This window comes from Grammomys surdaster, unplaced genomic scaffold (assembly GCF_004785775.1).
Source record: "Grammomys surdaster isolate TR1022 unplaced genomic scaffold, NIH_TR_1.0 125946, whole genome shotgun sequence".
Classification (NCBI taxonomy): Eukaryota; Metazoa; Chordata; class Mammalia; order Rodentia; family Muridae; genus Grammomys; species Grammomys surdaster.
The window spans coordinates 3,795,671-3,815,171 of NW_021620768.1; the positions used below are offsets into that span (position 1 = coordinate 3,795,671).

The 19,501-nt window shown below is 44.6% G+C and overlaps 3 protein-coding genes across 6 annotated transcripts in view; 1 reads left to right on the forward strand and 2 right to left on the reverse strand.

Moving 5' to 3' along the window:
- Positions 1-280: 280 nt before the first annotated feature.
- Chtop (chromatin target of PRMT1) lies at positions 281-11,018 on the reverse strand. Of its 4 annotated transcripts, none has more exons than XM_028753100.1 (6): positions 10,654-11,018; positions 9,043-9,124; positions 7,600-7,753; positions 4,382-4,565; positions 3,401-3,538; positions 281-1,414 (listed from the first exon to the last, which is right to left on the reverse strand). In XM_028753100.1, exons 2-6 carry the CDS (start codon positions 9,105-9,107, stop codon positions 1,209-1,211), a joined length of 747 nt encoding a protein of 248 aa, XP_028608933.1. In that variant the 5' UTR covers positions 9,108-9,124; positions 10,654-11,018; the 3' UTR covers positions 281-1,208. The 4 variants fall into 4 exon arrangements, with proteins under 4 accessions (XP_028608933.1, XP_028608932.1, XP_028608935.1 ...); XM_028753099.1 differs by having other exon boundaries at positions 4,382-4,568; XM_028753102.1 differs by lacking the exon at positions 3,401-3,538.
- A 1,447-nt stretch (positions 11,019-12,465) lies between these two features.
- Positions 12,466-17,664, reverse strand: S100a1 (S100 calcium binding protein A1). The gene is made up of 3 exons (XM_028753295.1): positions 17,511-17,664; positions 15,291-15,444; positions 12,466-12,796 (listed from the first exon to the last, which is right to left on the reverse strand). Exons 2-3 carry the CDS (start codon positions 15,429-15,431, stop codon positions 12,653-12,655), a joined length of 285 nt encoding a protein of 94 aa, XP_028609128.1. The 5' UTR covers positions 15,432-15,444; positions 17,511-17,664; the 3' UTR covers positions 12,466-12,652.
- A 543-nt stretch (positions 17,665-18,207) lies between these two features.
- The window catches only part of S100a13 (S100 calcium binding protein A13), a 9,162-nt gene continuing 7,868 nt past the window's right edge, over positions 18,208-19,501 (forward strand). Inside the window, exons 1-2 of the mRNA XM_028753336.1 lie at positions 18,208-18,315; positions 19,127-19,319. Coding sequence (XP_028609169.1) covers positions 19,167-19,319 — 153 coding nt within the window. The 5' untranslated portion in view covers positions 18,208-18,315; positions 19,127-19,166. The remainder of the gene's footprint in view (positions 18,316-19,126; positions 19,320-19,501) is intronic.

Here is a 19,501-nt window from a genome sequence, read left to right on the forward strand (position 1 = left end):
CCCCTAGAATATTTGTTTCTTTTTTCAAGACAGGGCTGCTGTAGCCCTGGCTATCCTGCAACTAATTTCTGAGACCAAGCTGGCCTTGGAACCCACAGATGGTTATCACCTGCCTCTGATTCCCAAGTGGTAGGATTAAAGGTTTGTACCATCCTCTTACCTGGCCCCACCCCAGAAGTTGAACTTGAGAATTTTCAACCATATTAGGGACATAGTAACATACCACAAAAATGGTTACAGAGCATTTTAAGAATCCCCCAAAATAAACAGAAAGCCTGGGTTAAATTTTGAGAGAACAATTTGTTATAATGAACCAGAATACAAGATTCCACTGAAACTGAACAGCTGACAAAATATGATTGAACTTAAACCTTCAAGAGGGTCAAATAAAGCCAGTTAAGTGGATCAGACCAAGACTGCTTCTGGACAAACATGGGTAACTGCATTTCAGCATGAGCAGCACATGAGCACTTCCCAGCAAACAGTTTGTAACCAGTTTCCCATTGTCTCTTCTGCCACTTGTGCTACACCAATGGCTGCTTCTTCTATGAGAGCCAAAAAGAGAGCTTAAAAATCTTTTCTTAGGATGGAAATCCCAATTGAGCTTGTCAGCTACCATCTATGTGGTTTCAATGCAGGCAACACCAACTTTGACCAAATCAAAGTTGCTACCATGGGTAACCCATCCTGTGGCCCAGTAGCAATACCAACATTTCCAATTTACTACATTTACTATCAATATAGCAAACACACCGTTAGCTCCAGCTATTAACAAGAAGCTTTTAAAGAAAGATATAGAACTCTATCCCAAAGACCACCCAATAGTGAAAACTCTGGCTCCTTCTGGGATCATAAAAATCAACAGAGGAAATATCTAAAAATGTCAAGAGTGTATGACAGGCAGAGGCTGGAAAATTGTTCTACTCACAAGGCCAACGCATTCCTGTTCAAACAGATGTCTGGGTGACTGGATAAACAACAAAACAAACTCAACCAAATTAAAAGGAAAATAGGGTTTCATATAACACAGTATCAAAAAGTAGACGGAACAGACTAAATGCACCAACTGGTGGCAGGTAAGACCACAGCCTATTGTGACAGGTCCTTCCAGCATCTATCAGGTTTCTTCTCATGTTTTCTCAAGGTTGTTTTATAGATGTGGTGACTTTAACAAGAGTCTAACAGGTGGGCAGGCAGGCAGGCAGGTTTCAATCATTAGTTTCAGGATCTGTTTGTGCCATGTAGGCATCCAATTCGGCATCCAGGTGTCCTTTAGTTTTCGACATGTATGCATCCAATTGGTTGTCCAGCTGTTCCTTGGTCAATACAGGGCGAGTGAGGGCACCTCTCCCTCGGCCACGACCTCGGCCTCTGCCTCCAAAGCCCCCTCTTCCCCGACCTATCATGCCCCGACCTGGCCAAACGAGAGAAAGAGAAAAGAAAAAGACAGTTACACATTAGTTTGGTGGGTTCTAGAAAAAAAAAAAAAGCGCCCCTTTATAGTTGTGGGGCCTAGCTGAGACAAGCTCAAAGACAGGGAAAAGAGGAGAAATCTGAAAAAACAAGAAACACATTGGGTGGAAAGCAGCACACGGAAAGCACACACAGTGAACCCTCTTAAGTATTCATCTCTAAATACTACTATAAGAAAAAAATCCTGCCCCCTCCCACTTTGAGATAGGGTCATGCCATGCAGACCAGCTAGCCTTAGACTTGCACTCCTGGGCTGGAGTATAGCTCAGTTGGTAGGGTGCTTGTCTAGTATGCACGAAGCCCTGGGTTCAATCCTCAGCACCACAAATGTGTACCTGTAATCCTAGCATCTGGAAGGCAAAAGCAGAAGGATTAGAAGTTCAAGCCCAGCTAGGGCTACAGGAGACCCAGTCTCTAAAACAAAACAAGAGCCTCCCAGTTGCTGGGATGACAGGTGTGTAGTAGCAGCTGAAAAATATTAAACAACATTAACCTCCCTTAAAGAATTATCTAAAGTTTGGGACTTACTGTAAATTCATAATTAAAACACATTACATATAGTTAGGAGGCAGTAAAAGGGCACAAAAAAAGGGTATTCATATTAAGCTTTAACTGAGAGCTTTTTGGATTGTTACCACATTTGCTTTATAAGTTTATTAAGTTTAATGAAGTGATTCCATATATCCAAAGTCTGAAAAAAAAACTTAGCTACATCTCTGACTGGTCACCTTAAGATAAGTATTATCTGAGAAGTAATTTTAATTCACTAATCAAATACTTTCTCAAAATCGACTTTATTTAGTTTTTCCAAAATAAAGACCTGTGATGTCTTTCTCAGAAACTATGTCAATAAAATACTGGAAACATTCTATCTTATCCCAAAATAGAACTCGTATTTCATTCAATTAGCCAAATGACATATAATAGCAGAGAAAATAAACCTTTGTTATCAAATATTATTTCCTAAGTTATTCTTCAGCACCTTCAAGACTGTGGATTATGAAAACCTGACCCACATTTTAGAAAGAACCAAAACCAAATATCCACAGGGCTTACTAGAGTAAGATACTTCATACTATCAACATGTTTTAGGAATTTCTTACTCAGTTATAAGCCAGAAAGCTCCCATGAAATTTGGTACTAACACCACCATCATTAAACTCTTTTCTAATCTAGTCCATGAGGTCACAGGACAACAATCAAGGCATCAAAGGCAAGATTACTAACAGTCAGCTGACTAACTGGCTGTAATACATCTTACTTTCAACCTTGGTCAGGAAAACTGTCTTTGATTCCTTAGACACAAATCCTATGTTAAACTTACTTGACTTTAAAACCAACAACAGGTGCCAGGTCCCATCCCACACCCAACAGTGCTGCTGGACTGAAGCTGCTCTCATGCATGCTAAGCATGTGCTGCACCGCTGAGCTACAGCCTCTTCTTCTCACCACTCTCCTCTAGCTTGGACCTCACTTTCCTCTATCTCCCTCTTATTTTTGTTTCTAAGGTGTGAGATTGAACCCAGGGCCTCACAAATGCTAGGTAAGAGTTGTATCCTATACTTCATTTCCATTCCACTTCTCTTATCTAAGTTAAACTGGCTTTTGGGCTATGGGATGGGTGTGTAATGGTGGTGATGGTGGCAGCTGCAGGCAGATACAGAAAAAGGGAAAATTTTAACACACCTTAAATTTCTAAGAGCCTGGAGAAGAATGCCTAAAATGTGCCTCTAGAAAATGTACCTATTAATCCTAACAGATCTTTGCATTATCACTGTGTGGATTTAGAAAATAAGCCAGATTCAAAAAACAAACAAGACAAACAAACAAGCCTGCCTATGACTTGAAGCTGTGCAGAAAGGTGGCTCTGAGTTTCGAAGGGAGGAAAATAAGGGGAGCTATTCTCTGAAGTTGGTAGCTGACTAACCTCTACCACCGATTCCGCCACGACCCATAGCTCCACGCCCTAGGCCCCCTCTCCCAGGACCTCCACGACCTCGAACACCACCTCTTCTTAAGCCCATTCGGGGAGCTACGGCTCGTCCACCTCGGAGCAGGTTTTGACCTTGGAGAGGAGGCATACAATGTATATGCAGGTAAATCCAAGAGACACAAAGTAGATTGTAACCAAAGGAAGGCGGTGAGGGTTAAATAATAATAATAATAATTAGTTAATTTTTAGTCTGGGTGGGACAAACTGCACAGTGTGTGTGTGAATAGGTTAAACAGCTCTTTATTTAATTTAGTAATTCTGGCCACAAGCTATCTTTGGAAAAAGCTGGGACTAGGTAAGTTCATATGTTTAGTAAATTAACAATGAGATGCCTGGCATTATGGTAGATTTGAAAATAAATGCTATGATTCTTGCTTTTAATACATTTTTAAGGGGGCAAGAATTTTATAAAGGGAACAGTGTCCAAAGGGTATGATACAGATACATAGACACTATGGATCAAACTGTTCCCTCTCTTTCCCGTCTCATCAATAGTTTTTCACTTCAAGAAGACAGATGGTTAGTCATGACACAGGCCAAAAGACTCATTTTCTCTCTTGGTATTGAGGATATACAACCCAGGGCCTCGCACATGCTAACCACACATTTCTTAGACTTATTTTTAGAACTTGAATATGCTTTCATTCAAGCAGCAGCAGGTGTTTTAAAATGGAATGGAGATGACATGAATTACCTGTTGTTATGCAGGTCATAGCCTCTCATCATTGTACATTATTAGAAAAGGAATGATATTGGTAAAACACATGCAGCAGTACTAAAAATGTGATTTCAAAGTTAATAATTATATTAACATAAATTCAAGATTAAAAATGCTAAGCAAATATGTTGATAAGCAGCCCAAGAGAAAGGGGAGGAGGACAGAACCCAACCATTATCAGCTATACAGACACTGACCTCGGAGTGACATCCCACCCCTAAGCAGGGTTCTGGTGGCACGTCCCCCACGTAGTCCTCCTCGGGGTAAGCCTCTCTGGATTATGGGTAGGCCTCTTCCTCCAATTGCTCCCCTGGCCAGGGTGCCTATGGGTCGGCCTAACCGTGCCTGGATGTTACTCTTACCCAGGCGCTGCTTTAAGCTCTTCTGGAAGAAAAGGTGTTAGAGGATTGAGATCAACAAAGTAATTTTGTGGAATTTGGCAATTTAAAAGTACAGGACAAAAGAGGCAAGTCAGACACTTGGGGTGGAAGGTATAAACCTGTTGTTGGTAACAAAAGGATTCCAAACGAAAGACTTTTCCTCAGAACATGGATAAAAGCAGAATCCTGACCCAAAATAAAGGCTCTAAGAAGCTTTAATATGGTCTACAATAGCAGAGCCAGCACAGATAACCTTACTAATTTGGCTACTCAAATAACACAGCAGTAGCTGCAAACTTGCTGCTTCTGAGCACAGGTAAACAATGATGTGACTTCATCCATATCTGCCTATGGACTACACTGTTTGCAAAGGCTTACTCACACACCATAGGAAGTACATCACATTCTGGGTAAACTTAAATTACAAGTTCACTTGAATTCTTGAGACTCAAAGGACAAGATTGACTTCTCAGTTAAAGAGGCCAGTGTGCTGAAGTTTTCCTTTGAGTATCTATCTCCAGACGGTCCTTTTTTTTAACCTTAAGATGCAAATAAACACAAAAAAGTCAACATTCCTTTCCTTAAATTTCTTTTTAAAAATCTGTAAATTCCACATCTCTCCTAGCCAACAGTTCTCTTAAGCCAGTATAATGGTCTTAAACATACAATTCAATTGTATCTTCATAGAAAGCCAGCCAAATTCACATTAAAATTAAAGCAAACTGTTAATCACAAAGGGCCACCACATAAAGAACAAGGACACACTAAAGATAACAATTTTCAATAGTTTCTCCAGAAGACCCTGAAGATCACATCTCCGAAGATTAAAGTTCTTCAGAAGGAGACATTACAGCCACGAATACAACCAAGGCACCAGTAATTCTGTTCTTCCATAAAGCCAGAAAAATATAATGAAAAGTGTGTTCTTGCACACAGTCAACTTCCATCACATCCTAATGGCATATACAAAAGTCTGTGCTTATATACTTTCCTCCAATGAAGAGCTCTGAAAAAGATGTTGTGGCATTATCAATGTTCTAGCACAAAACTTTAAACTGCTTCCAATTTGAGGAGAATGGATCTTAACATTAGACATCTAATACAGTTACAACCAACCCTAAAGGCCTGTTTTGTTACTCCCTCAGTTAACACAATAATTTTTTTTTTTTGTGGTGCTGGGCATGAAACTCATGCCCATGGTAGGCAAATACTTTACCACTGAACTGTACCTCCAGAGCCCAGCACACAATTATGACGTCAGACTGCATTCTCATGCTCAATTACTGACTATACTCATTTTCCTGAGTCCTGTGCTTTAGGGAGGAAGTACTATATAGTGTAGAATTCATCTTCATCCTTAGTTGCTACCCATCCTGGACACTTATACATACTGATAGTACTACTCAGTTTTTACTCTAGAGCTGGGCTGTATAACAAGGTAGCCACTAATTATATATAGCTACTTAAATTTTTTAAAAAAAGTTAGTTTTTGACTCTGGTATGGTGGCACCCACCTTTAATCCCAGTACCCTGGAGACAAAAGCAGGCATATTCCTGAGTTTGAGGACACTATGGTCTGCTTATAGAGTTCTAGGCCAACTGTAGCTACACAGTGAAAGTCTCAAAATCACACTAAACAATAACGAAAAGCTAAAGAATTTGTGTTGGCCTTGAGCTCATAATGCCCCCATTTGCTGAGATTACAACTGTATGCTCTTTGTCTGGCCTCACCATAAGGGAAAACAAAACAAAATCCAAACCAAAATTAAGCTCTTCAATTGCACTAGTCACACTGGAAGCCCTTTTGACTGGATAAATGAATACTGAAAAAACTGAGAGCACCCCACCAACACAGAAGCTGGTGGATGCCACTGGCTTAGAAGTTAGCCTGCTGAAAGGACCTCTTGCACAGTGTATTAGAGACTTCTTTTTTTTCCCCCCTCCGCTTTTTCGAGACAGGGTTTCTCTGTGTAGCCCTGGCTGTCCTGGAACTCACTCTGTAGACCAGGCTGGCCTTGAACTCAGAAATCCACCTGCCTCTGCCTCTCAAGTGCTGGGATTAAAGGCGTGCGCTACCACTGCCCGGCGAATTCATGATTCTTATTTACTCTTGGAAAATATGGGCATATGGCTTGTTCTCCTGAGTCAGGAAAAAAACCCTAACTACTTCAAGGCTGAAAGGGAGACAAAGCAGAAAGCCTTGCTTATTCCGTCAGTGAGCCCAATGGTTGGGAGTGGGGTGGGTGTTATAAGTGCTGACTCTATGCACAGCCATGCAGTGCTGCCAGTTAAAATCCTTACAGTTGCATGGCACCGCCCTCGGGACGCCCAGCCACAGCTTGGACATATCCTTCCACAGCCACTGTCCGGACTTGCATATAAAGTCTACGAATGATAAAGAGCAGGTTTTATTTCAGGCCTGAATAGGATTACCTCTTACTTTGGAAATGTGAAAGGGAACTGACACTTGATTATCCTATATGCTTGTTCTACTATGCTAATGAACCTAGGTGCTGTTTTTAGTACTGAAAACCTCAGACTAAGGCCAATCAGAATCATATTCAGAAGAATAAGATTAAACTAGTTTGTAAATCATTTGTCCAGACAGTAAAGCTAACTACAACAAAACTTCTTTCTTGTTTTTTGTTAAGTGTTGAAAACTGAACCTGGGACCTTTGTGCTTGCTAGTGCTCTATCATTAAACAATATCCTAGACCAAATAAGAGATAAAAAGATGAAAATAAGTGAATGAATAAATAAATAAATAAACAAAATTACTCTAACAGCAAGGGCCAGAAAATAACCAATTAATCGTCATTGATAACGCAGGCTACAGAAGTGTCAAATTCTCTAAAAGAGAAAGTTATTAAAAGTTATTTAGTTGGTACCTGTCCAAACTGGAATTCTTTGAACATTTGTTCAGATATGTTTTAGCTTTTGCCCTGAGCCATCTTGTACTCATCCATTAGACCCTGACAGCCTTGGTGGAATGCCTGACGCCGCAGATCGGCAGATGGCAGGACTCATTCTCTCACCTGCTTAAGTTTTAATGCTGCCTGGACAGAGGGTCTATTCTCCATCTGCTGGGCCAGTCTTCTGTTTCTGGCACTGGCTAGCTGCTGCTGCTGCTGCATCGAAGCCCGAATATTCACTGGCATCGGCTGTTTGTTCTTCAGCATATTAGTAAAGCTTCAAGGTCGAACAGAATGGGTGTTTAAATAAAAGCTTTATTATAAAACACTTATTGGCATTTTCATGGCTTGCTAGACCAGGAGCTCCAGATCCCACGAACTTTAAAGTGGTACATTTGGATCAAGGCTGATGTGGGTCAAAGACTCCTCTGTTTCCACAAACTTGCAAGAACCAGAAACTCAGAAATGCAGCCAAGTGCAGCACAATTAAAAGCGATAACAAGGGCTCAGGTAACAGCTCTTAGAGAAGTGGAAAGTATGAAACACACGCATTAAGCAAATATGATGATAAGAAACAGAGATGCAGTTACAAAGACAAACAGAAATGCCTACACCTTTGGAGAATGAAAGTTCTTCAAAGGACAAACAGGAGGATCAGAGCACCTTCACAGTCCACTGAAATAATATAGACTCATGAGTTATGGAAGCTTATTACATTCTAACATGTTACGTAGTAACACATGAATACAGGTAATTAATGGATCACATCTTAGATGAGCAGAGAAGCACAAGTGCTTTAGAAGCAAACACAGGCATTAAATGCCTTGGGAGTTCTAGCAACAACATAATAAAATGGTGAAAGACACCAAATGAATGAAATTCTCAAAAACAAAAACTGCCTTTAAATGCTTTAACTTTTCTTAGTCTCAAATAACCACTCTTTCTGACTCAGGACTTCTGAACAAGTTAAGTTAGTTAAGTCGCTTACGAGCCTAAGAGGGCATTCTATTATTCCTGACATGATTAAGTTTAATGGAAGTAAACACACAGCTGTTGAAAGATTTTGAAACAAAACAAACTAAAAAGCAGAATGGGAAGAAAGTGAAATGGAGCAAAGCAAGTGCCTCTTACAAGGCCCAAGAATGACATTCAGGGGCCTTTGGACATAGTCTCGGCTTGCTACCTGCCTCTTACAGGCCAGACACAACACTGCTGGTCTTGGACTAGGCAGCAAGCCTATTGCAGCCAGGATATACCATACCATCATGCTGCACCACCCCTGTATCAATGTTAGAAAAAAAAAAATTGAAGGGAGGGTGTAAGGAGTCTTTTAAAAAATATATCCCACCAGTCAAATATTTCAGATAGCTTAATATAAAAATCTACTGATAAGGAGTTTGAAACAACTGCCCAATTTGTTTTGTACCACATTAGATGCAATTAAGAACAGAGGTCTGTAGCCTTCTGTCATTTAGCTTACAACTGGCTTTTTTTGTATTGGACCCCAGGGCCAATTTAAGTAATGTTTTCTTAGGAAGAAGCTGAAGTTGCTGTTGGCTGCCTCACCGCTCATTTAGAGACATCTTGGTGGTGCTTTTTAGCACAACTTTCGGCGCTGACTGTGCAGCCATCTTCAAATCCCGAGAATCTACAAAGGACAATATGCATGAGTCAATCAAAATAATGAAGTTTGCATTTTCACAAGAAGAAAGACATAAACCTATGAAAGGCCTATATTACTAACTGCTGAAGACGGTATCATGAGAACTTAAGTTTCCCAGGTGGTGGTAGTGCACACTTTAAGTCCCAGCACTCCTGAGGAAGAGGTAGATGGCTCTCTTTGAGTTCAAGGCTAGCCAGGTCTACAGAGCAAGTTCCAGGATAGCCAAGGCTACATAAGAGAAACGCTGTGGGGTGGGGGCTTAAGTTTATATGACAGTTATTTCAATTTTATCAAAATTATAAAGCCCCAGAATGGAGAACATCTGCCAAAGGTTCCAAAATGGCAGAAATCAGATGTAGTCAAAGCCTAGCAGTTTGGCTTTCAATCTGGAATAGCTCTTCTTAGCTTGGACTGTATATGACTTAGCTAAGGAATGTTTAAAAAAAAAAAAAAAAAAAAAAAAAGGAAAGACCCTCTCTCCACCCCAAACTAAACTAAATTCTTAATGCCTAGATCCAGACCAATTAAATTACAATATGGCCATGAGGATGGGGTACAGTAACTGCGGGTGGGGGTGCTACCCAAGTACATCTCATGAGTCTATAGAAAGTTGAGGGCCATGGATCTAGAGACATGAAGGAGCTGGGAATACAGCTCAGCAGTAGAGTGCTTGCTTAGTACTGATGAAGCCCTAAATTCAATTCCCAGCAGCAACAGGGGAGTGGTGTAACAGGCTGAGGCCAAGAGGGTTACACTGTCACACTGGGGCCCCACTCTCATATACTCAAAAATAAAATAAATGTCCAGTTTCAAAACCGATTCTCAACTCCAAATGCAAGTGGAGTTCTAGTAAGACACGGCAGGGGAAAGACAGAAAAGGTTTTCTAAATGGGTATCCAATCTGAGAGCTCTGTTAAGAACACTCCACAAAATTTAACTGGGGATACTGGGGAAGGGCTGAGGCAAGAGGGTCACAAGCTCAAGGCGAGCCTGGGTGACTCGAAAGACCCTGTTTCAAACTAAAATTATTATTTTTTTAAAGCTGGGGCTGTTAACTCGGGGCGCTAGTCTAGCCAAAGCATGATTTTGGGTTCAATTTCGGTGCCGCAAAAACGAACACCCAGAGCCGCTGCTAATTCTCGTACTCCTTATTTAATCTCCACCTAAGAGCCTCTCAAGACCCCCACTTTGGTCAGGCGCCTTATTTCCGTTGTTATCCCCATCAAACGCTATTCTGGGGCGAGGCTTTAGCTCCGACGGAGGGCACTTATCTAGATAAGCAAGATATTGGATTTGAGGTCAAAATCAAACCACCACCACCACCACCACCACACAAGCCAACCAAACCCAGGACCAACAATCGTACCGGCCCCGCTAGCTGGCCGCGGTTCCGGCTTAGCCTCCGCCTCCCGGCTCCGCCCCCTCCCCCGGCCTGTGCGCACCTCGGCCCCATCCACACCTGCCACCCGCGCACCGTCGGCGCTCCCACCTCTGCTTTCTCCACAGGAACTCACCGAAGGAGATGGACGCCAGCGCTCCTCCCGGGGTTGCCACCACGGTTGCGGCGGGCGGGCCGGAGGCCGGCCAAACCTGAGCTGACGGCGGATCGCTCGGGTTAACTAGCTGGGCGGTTGGGTTAGATGCTTAAACGGTAGGATGCGAGGCTCCTTCGTTGTGGGTTGAGTATCTAGCCGATCGATCCTCCAGTTCGTCAAGCCTGCCCTTTCCTGCCTTTAGTCTGTGCCACCACAGCCGGCGCCGCCAACTCCTGCTTGGTGTCCAAAACAAAATGGCTGCCAGGCCCACCAGTGCAGCGTGACCGGCTAAAATGGCGCCGGCAGACTTGCGTCATTGCGCGCGCAACTAGAGGCGTGGCAAAATGGTCCCTTTGGCTTGCGCAGGAATCGCAGGCGAATCCCCAAGGACTTTGGCAAAGATCCCTTAAATTACTGTAGTGCTCCGTCCTTGGGGGCGTGGACAAGTTTGTGCTCCGCTTTGGTGGGGTTTTTGGTTTGCAAAGAGCAACTTAGATTGGAAGCAGTGTTTGGTAATCTTTTATTCCCCATCTCCAAGCTAAAGACAACTGTAAAAAGTCTTTATTAGGACCTTAGAACCTGGCTGATTTGCTCTGGCCCTCTTCTCATCCCTATTTGTAGTGGGATTTTGTTTGTTTGTTTGTTTCTTTCTTTCTTTCTTTTTGAGGCAGGGTTTCTCTGTGTAGACCAGACTGGCTTTAAATTCACAAAAATCCACCTCCTGCCCCCCTCCCACTGCCCACCCCCATCCTTTTATAGGGACTGCCACTAGAAGATGTGGCTAGTTTTAGGGTTGGTCTTTTCACCTGAAATAATCCAATAAAGCAAATCTGTATCCCCACTAATGTATCCCTAGTTCTTACATAATGTCTAGCAATGATGAGACACCAATAAACACTAAATGAAACTTGGGGAAAAAAATTCTTCAGCGCGCGCTCTCTCTCTCTCTCTCTCTCTCTCTCTCTCTCTTTGGTTTTTTGAGACAGGGTTTCTCTGTGTAGTCCTGGCTGTCCTGGAACTCACTCTGTAGACCAGGCTGGCCTCGAACTCAGAAATCTCCTGCCTCTGCCTCCCAAGTGCTGGGATTAAAGTCGTGCGCCACCACCACCCAGCCTCTCTCTTCTTTTTTCTTTTTTCTTTGTTTTTGAGATAGGGTGTATATAATGTAGTTCTGGCTGTCCTGGAATTCTCTATACAGACCAAGCTGGCCTTGAATTCACAGATATCCTCCTGCCTTTGCCTCCCAGGTAGAGATTAAATAACCATAGTATGTGCCACCATTTCTTGCTTTCTTAAGATTTTAAAAAAAGGTTTATTTATTTATTTTATTTATATGAGTACACTACAGCTGTCTTTCAGACACATACTAGAAGAGTGCATTGGATACCATTACAGATGGTTGTGAGCCATCATGTGGTTGCTGGGAATTGAACTCAGGCCCTCTGGAAGAGCAGTCAGTGCTCTTAATCACTGAACCATCTCTCCAGCCCCTTCCTTCAGATTTTTTGATGGCTTGTTTGTTTCTGTTTTTGGAAACAAGATCTGTCTATATATTATGGGCTGGCTTGGAACTCAAAATCTTCCTTATCCTTCAAGAGCTAGTATTACCAATTACTCATATAAGTCCTTGAAAAACCAATGACACTTGGATTCCAGCTAAAATTTTTGGATCCCTACATTTTTGGGTTTTGAGTGTTCCTTAAATAAGATCTAATGTAAACTTGCCAAGATAAGGTATTGGGGGTGAGCACTCCTTACTTCACACATAGCTAGACCCAGAGGACACAGACGTTGACAGTTGGTGAGAGAGAAGGCTTTATTAAAACAAGTGGCAGATCTAGACTGCTACTCTTGCGCCCTTGGTGCATGTTGATACTGGGCAGGATGGGGACATAGGGAGGTACAGGTGGGCTGGGGAGCAAGCAGGCTAAAGTCTTGACAAGTTGGAAAGGAAGGGCGCAGCCCACCGACTGTGTGCTCAACTGTTCTCCCAGAAGAAGTTGTTACAAGCCACTGTGAGAGCGGCCACCAGCACAACATACTCCTGGAAATCTACTTCCCCATCTCCGTTTTCATCCAGTTCCTTCATCACCTTGTCCACAGCATCTGCATCCTTCTGGACCTGTAGAAGGAGATGGAAGTGTATACCATTCAGTTAGAGCCACCCTGGTGAGGAGGAGGAGGTGGAGGTGAGCAAGTGAGAGAATAATAGTTAATTATGGGAATCTACTACATCCCCAAAGACTGGCGAGCTAAGAATTGGTGACCTACAGAACTAAGCAGAGTTAATAGTGTCATCCATTTGTCATACATGATTATCTACAATGTGACAAGTGCTAAGCTGGGAGCCTTAGAGACTTTGTTTCATCTAATTAACAACTCACACACAGAATCATTTTAGGGTATAGTGATGCGTTTAATCCTAGCACTCAGTGGGGAGAGAAGCAGGTAGGTTTATGTGAGTTCAAGGCCAGCCTGGTCTACATAGCAAGTTCCATGCCAGCTGACCCTGTCTCAAAAAACACCATTTTTTTGCTATATGACCCAGGCTGGTCTGGAACCTGAGCTCTTTCTGGGTCTGCCTTGTGAATGCCAGCATTTCATGTGTGTGCCACCAAGTTTGTCTTTTTTTTTTCTTAATGTATTTATTTATTTAGTGTATATGATCACTGTCTTCAGACACACCAGAAGAGGGCATCAGATCCCATTATAGATGGTTGTGAGCCACCATGTGGTTGCTGGGAATTGAACTCAGGACCTCTAGAAGAGCAGTCAGTGCTCTTAACCTCTGAGCCATCTCTCCAGCCCAAGTTTGTCTTTTTTTTAAAAAAAAGTTTGTCTTTTTTTTAAAAAAATTTTTTTAACACTAATGCAAATAATGTGGGAGCCATTCCCACTACTTTATAAGGAAGAAACACATTGACAGTTGGGGTATATACAAAAGTTCTGCAGCAGCAAACCTTAGCAGGGCCACAGCTTAAGTTAAGCTTCTGTAGGTTTGTACATTATCTCTGACAGCATCTGTCTCCTTCTCTGCATCTTTTAGTCAAAAGAAGCTACTGGGCATACTTTCTATCCTTCTTCCCTTGCTTCTTTTCATGAGGATACCTCCTACAGATCTTAATTTACATCCAGTCTTCCAGTGGAGACCCATGGCAGAAGTGCCACCTCCGTAGAGAGGCCATGTGACTTCAGAGCGCTCATCTCCACAGCTCTTTGGCTACCTCTCTCTGCTAAGATTCTGTATTTGAGTTCATAGTTTTACTTTTTTTTTGAGACAGGTGTGTGTGTGTGTGTGTGTGTGTGTTTTTTTTTTCTCTGTGTAGTCTGGCTGTCCTGGAACTCACTTTGTAGACCAGACTATTCTTGAACTCAAGAGATCTGTGGGCCTCTGCCTCCAGAGGCCTGGGATTAAAGGTGTGCACTGAACCACCACTGCCTGCCACCACCAGCTTCCAGTCCTACTTTAAAAAAAATTCTCATGGGTGTGGTGGTGCACGCCTTTAATATGTCATTTTGGAGGCAGAGGCAAGTTGATCTTTGTGAGTTTGAGGCTAGCCTGGTCTGCATAGTTAGATCTAGGCCAGACTAATAAAACATTGTCTCAAAAAAACAAAAAAAGGTTTGCTGTGAGTAGTAGATGCCTTTAATCCTAGCACTTGGGAGGAAGAAGTAGGGGAATCTCTGTGAGTTCAAGGCTAACCTGGTCTACACAGTGAGTTCCAGGACAGCCAGAACATGACTCAAAAAATTTGTTTATACTTATTTATCTGTATATGTATGAGTGGACATACACATGCCAAGATTCTTCTGTGGAGGAGAACCTGTGGGAGTCAGTTCTGTCTGTTGACTCTGTGGGTCCTAACTCAGGTTCTTATGCTTGGTGTCAAGCACTTTTACCTGCTGAACCACCTCACAAGTCCATTTTTAAGTCAGTCTCACTTTGTAGTCCTGAAACTCACTACTTAGTCCAGGATGGCCTCAAACGCATGATCATCCTCTGCCTCAGTCTCCCAAGTGTTGGATTATAAGTGGGAACTGCCATGCTTAGCTTTGTGGCTTATTTATTTTTAATTTACAACTTTTTTTTTTTTGAGACAAGGTCTCACTATATAGACCAGGCTGGCCCAAAATTCTAGAGATCGGATTGCCTCTGCCTCTTGAGTCCCGGGATTAGGCATGCAGCATCACACTGGGCTAGCTTCCCTCTCTCCCTCCTTCCCTCCTCCCCTCCCTTTCTCTCTCTCTCTCTCTCTCTCTCTCTCTCTCTCTCTCTCTCTCTTTTTCTTTCTTTCTTTCTTTTGACAAGGGCTCACAAAGACTGGGCTTTGAACTACTGATCCTCTGGCCTCTACTTCTGAGTGCTAGGATTGAAGGTATATGCTACTATGCTCGGCCCTTCATGACTCCATTCTACGCTGTAGGTAGTGTTACTGATGAATATGCAGAGCCTAGTATTGACAGTAAACTAGGGTATTTTGACTTTTCCAGGGAGGAGTTAAGGGTTCCTGGAAAACCTGATTAAGACTAGAAGAGAAGGATGGTTGGGTTGAGCTAGGGTTGGGGCAGGGGCACCCATGCCCTTCCTCCACCCTGTACCTCAATCCTTTGCTTACATCTAGGAAGCCAGAGAGTTCGGTTTGTAGCAGGTCTTTCAGCTCCTTCTTGCTCAGCTTATATTTGTCCCCTTCCTTGCCCGAATGGGCATGGAACACGTTGATGAGGGTCTCCATGGCAGTCTCCAGCTCAGAGCCCATTTCCGCAGCACACCTACCCATTCCCACAAAGATGGAAGTGAATTGTAAACCAGTTTCAGGATATCTGGGGTCTGGGTAAGGGAAATCTTCAGACCTGGCTCTGGTTTCAAATAGCTCAAACAGCGATAAGATGAGCCCCAATGTACTTTATCTTTCATTCAAATTTTGCAATGGAGAAGAAACCCTAGCACACCTAAATCCAGTCCAGTGTTTTGGGTCCCTCCATCATTTCCCAGTCAGAGGGAGTCAGGGATGGGCATGGAGATGAAGCAATAGGAACTGGACTGTCTTCAGAAGCCTGCAAAAGACATGCGCAGTGGCTGGCTCATGGCTGGGGAACGGGAGGGGAGGCATGGGTGGACACTGGACCAGGCGGGCTTCCAGCTTTATTTTTACCTCCAGACCTGTTACAGTTAAGCTTTGTTGTTGCTATTAAGTGGGCTAAGATCTCCTCTGACTACCCCAGGAAGAAGTCTGATACCTTTGGTGAGCTGATGGAGGGTTGGCAGTCAGGGGCTGAGACCCACGAGTTGTTGGGGAGAGGTGTCTCACTGTTCTCAAGCGTCCTGTCAGCAAGCATGGCTCTTCCTCTTAAGACACCGAGGATTAAGCCCAGGTCATTTTGGCTATGTCTCCATCTTTTTGTGCTTGGGGTTTATTTATTTATAACAGGGTCATGTTATGTAGCCTCTGCTCTCCTGGAACTAGCTCAAGCAGATATCCTCAACTTGTGGGCAGTTGTGTCTCCTTATGCTGAGATTACTGGTCCGAGCCATGATGCCTGGCTCCCCGTCTCTCCTCAGCATGTCATTCTGGCTTCTTTGGGGGTTATTCTTCCCATAGTCCTTTTCTCTGCAAAGTCATCCCTTTCCATCAGGTTGGTAGAAAGAAGGGAGGAGGAAATGTCTGAGGCTTTTCCTTGGAGACAGAGCTTCTAACCTGTAGGTGTTCTCCCAGATGCTGTCCATTCCTGCCTCTGGCCAGCTCTGGTTCAGTAGCTCCAGTGAGAGCAGGATAGGGCTGGTTTGTGTTAGATAAAGAGTTGAATGTATGAGGTCATTTGAGCTCAAGGGTTGGGTGAGAGAGAAGAATGGATAGGTCTATTGAGAAGAGACTACTAAACTAGAGGGCCTCAATCCTTTGGCCCTGGGAGGGTCATGCCTTCCACAGCCTCAGGGGCAGCTCAGGTGTCTCAGCTCAGGTGTCCTCATCCTTCCTCACCACTGAGTATACTGGACAATGGGTCCTGATTAGATGACATCCTAGCTCTTCAATGGAGCCCTTGTGACTGTCACCTGAACTCCAGTCACAAGAAGCAGTTGTTACAGAGACAGTGGGAGAGAGAATTCAAGCCGGGCTGATCAAAGGGATAAGGGGGTGCTCAAGGGAGGAATTTGGGTGGCTCAGTTACCATCTCATCTATGAGGGGCCTCTGGAGGTTGCCTGGAACCCTCTAGAAGCTTGAAGTTTTATGTAGGGGAGGACCTAGGGTTGGAGCAGTGGGAAACAAAGAGGGAAAAATTAGGAGAGAGAGAAGTGGGGGTCAAGGCTGAAAAAGAAGGGATGAAGAGGAGGTCTTGTGAAGGCAGAGATGGGACAGAGCACACTTCCACAGACCCCCTTCTTTATGGTATCTCATGGCTTATGCTACACTACTCGGAGCCTTCCCTCATTCTTGAGAAGGCAGAAAGGAGGGTGGAGAGGAGGCAGGAACAGCCTTTTTCATTCTTACCCTAAACGAGCAGGGCTGTACCCCCTCCTTGCCCACACCTAGAGACTGGTGTCCCAGGCAGGAGGCACAGGATTCTGTGTAGGAATGTCTGGTAGCCTGGAAGCTGGGTGGTGTCCTCATTCACTCACCACAGGCTCTCTGACCTTCACTCACCGACTCTCACTACTTTCCAAACTTCATCTTCTCTAGTTCCTGAACTGCTCTTTCCCTTGACTGATTCCTTCCAGACCCCCGCGACACCACTGTATCCTTTTCTAGGGCTCTTGTGGCTCCTTTTGAAGTTCACTTTCCTCCAGGCTGGCTAAGCCAGAGAGACCGACCTATCCTAAGCAGGCTAGGGTACTCACGGTTGGCCTCGGCCTGACGTCGGAGCAGGTTCTCGACAGAAGGGCACGCTGCAAATGTGGCCCCTGGACCGGTGTAGGGAGACCTGTCTTTAGTCGTCTTTCCCTGCCGACCCTCCTCCCCAACGGCTCCACCCCTTCACAAACGACACCAGAAGGGCTAAGGGCCAGGAGTGGACAGAGGCGCCCTCTGTCTCCCAGGAGGGAACGGGTTGCCCGTTCTTGCTTGCACCACCTCCCCGAGCCTAGAGGGAAGGAGTGGAAGGGAAGGAGGTCGTGGGAAGGGTGCTGCGGTGTGGGGTGCTGAGGTGCGGGGTGCTGCGGTGCGGGCTGAGCAGGGAAAGGGAAGGATTCTGCCCAGGAGTGCTTAGCCTGAGAGGCTTCTGTCTCGGAACTCAGTAAAGAATTTCAGTAGGGGTTCCGCTATGGACCCCTTAGTCTGGGGCTCTGCGAGTGCCTTTGGATCTCTAATTAATTTCTCAATGCTGAATTCCCCAAATATATTTTGTTTTTTTTTTTTTAAATTGTTTTTCAAGCAGCAGTAGCAGCCCCTCTAACACAGACTCCCGAGTAACCCTCATAAATGGGAGGGATGGGACCCTATGGTTCCTCCTGATCAAGCTGTGTCCCAGTCGCGTGGCGCTGTGTGGGGATGGCAAGTGACAGCAGGGGCGGTCCCCTTTCCCGAATCAGCGGAGGCGGAAACTTGACACTTCGGACTTGGGAGTGGCTCTCTCCTTCCCTAGTGCTTATAAACTTCAGCCTCAGGGCTCCAGATCGGTTCGCTGCATCCTATCTTCTTTCCCGGGTGAGTTACTCTTCTTGACTCTGCAGAGAGCCCGGAGACCTTCTTTTCTTTATCAGATCCCGGGTACCCCCTTCCAAGCGGGTTCAGGCAGAGATTCAGGAAGTGACTTTAGGAGAGCAGGCAACGGTCCTTGCAGGAGTATGTGGGTGGGTGGACGGACAGAAACGAAGGGGATGAGTAGGCATGTTTCTTCCCTTCGTGGACCCCCGAGGGCCCTGGTGTCCAGACCAAACACTTTGTGGATTTGAGGAGTTTGAAGAGTCCCTTTCTAGACCCTGTCAACCATGAACAGTAGCGGGGAAGGTTCTTGTGCTGAGCACACTCCGACCCTTAGCCAGAGGTAGGGAGGGAATGGGACAGAGAAGATGGGTCTGGCCCGATTGAGCCAGCCCTGACCTCAATTGGGCCTCTGCCAACCCTAGGCTTCTCTGCTAGGAACAGTAGCTAATATGTGGGGAGGGTGGAGACTCCAGTCTCAATATAAATCAACATTGGAGACAAACAACCTCCTGACCCTCAGACAGGGAGTGACAGAGAGAAAGGGCTGTTAGAACAGAGCCCCTACACGGGATGTTAGCACGTTCAGAGGACTCCAAAGGAAGACTCTCACAGATAGAGTGGTTGCCACGTGGAAAGACCACCACAAAGGCACCCCTAAGACAGACACTCCAAAAGGACACTCAGATAAAAATGATTTCTGATGTGAACTTGAACTGGAATACTGTTGTCTGTTCCCACACTGACCCTTTCAGGCAGCCACAGCACCCATTCTTGGATCCCTGACTCTCCTGGTCTGTTTCTTCCCTGTCAGGCCAATCTGTGTGGACATCAGCTGCTGCCTTGGCATACTAATGGCAGCAGAGCCCCTGACTGAACTGGAGGCGGCCATTGAGACCGTGGTCACTACGTTCTTCACCTTTGCAGGGCGGGAAGGACGGAAAGGCAGCCTGAGCATCAATGAATTTAAGGAACTGGTCACTCAGCAGTTGCCTCATTTGCTCAAGGTTGGTAGAGGTCTCTAGGTCTAAGATTTTCTATGTATGTCAGGTGATGACACTGAACAGGTAATGTGACAGGAAACAATGTGAGTGACTGCATGTTTAGGTGGTTCTGAGAGGTAGGTGCCTCAGGCAGGGGTGAGAGAGAGAGAGAGAGAGAGAGAGAGAGAGAGAGAGAGAGAGAGAGA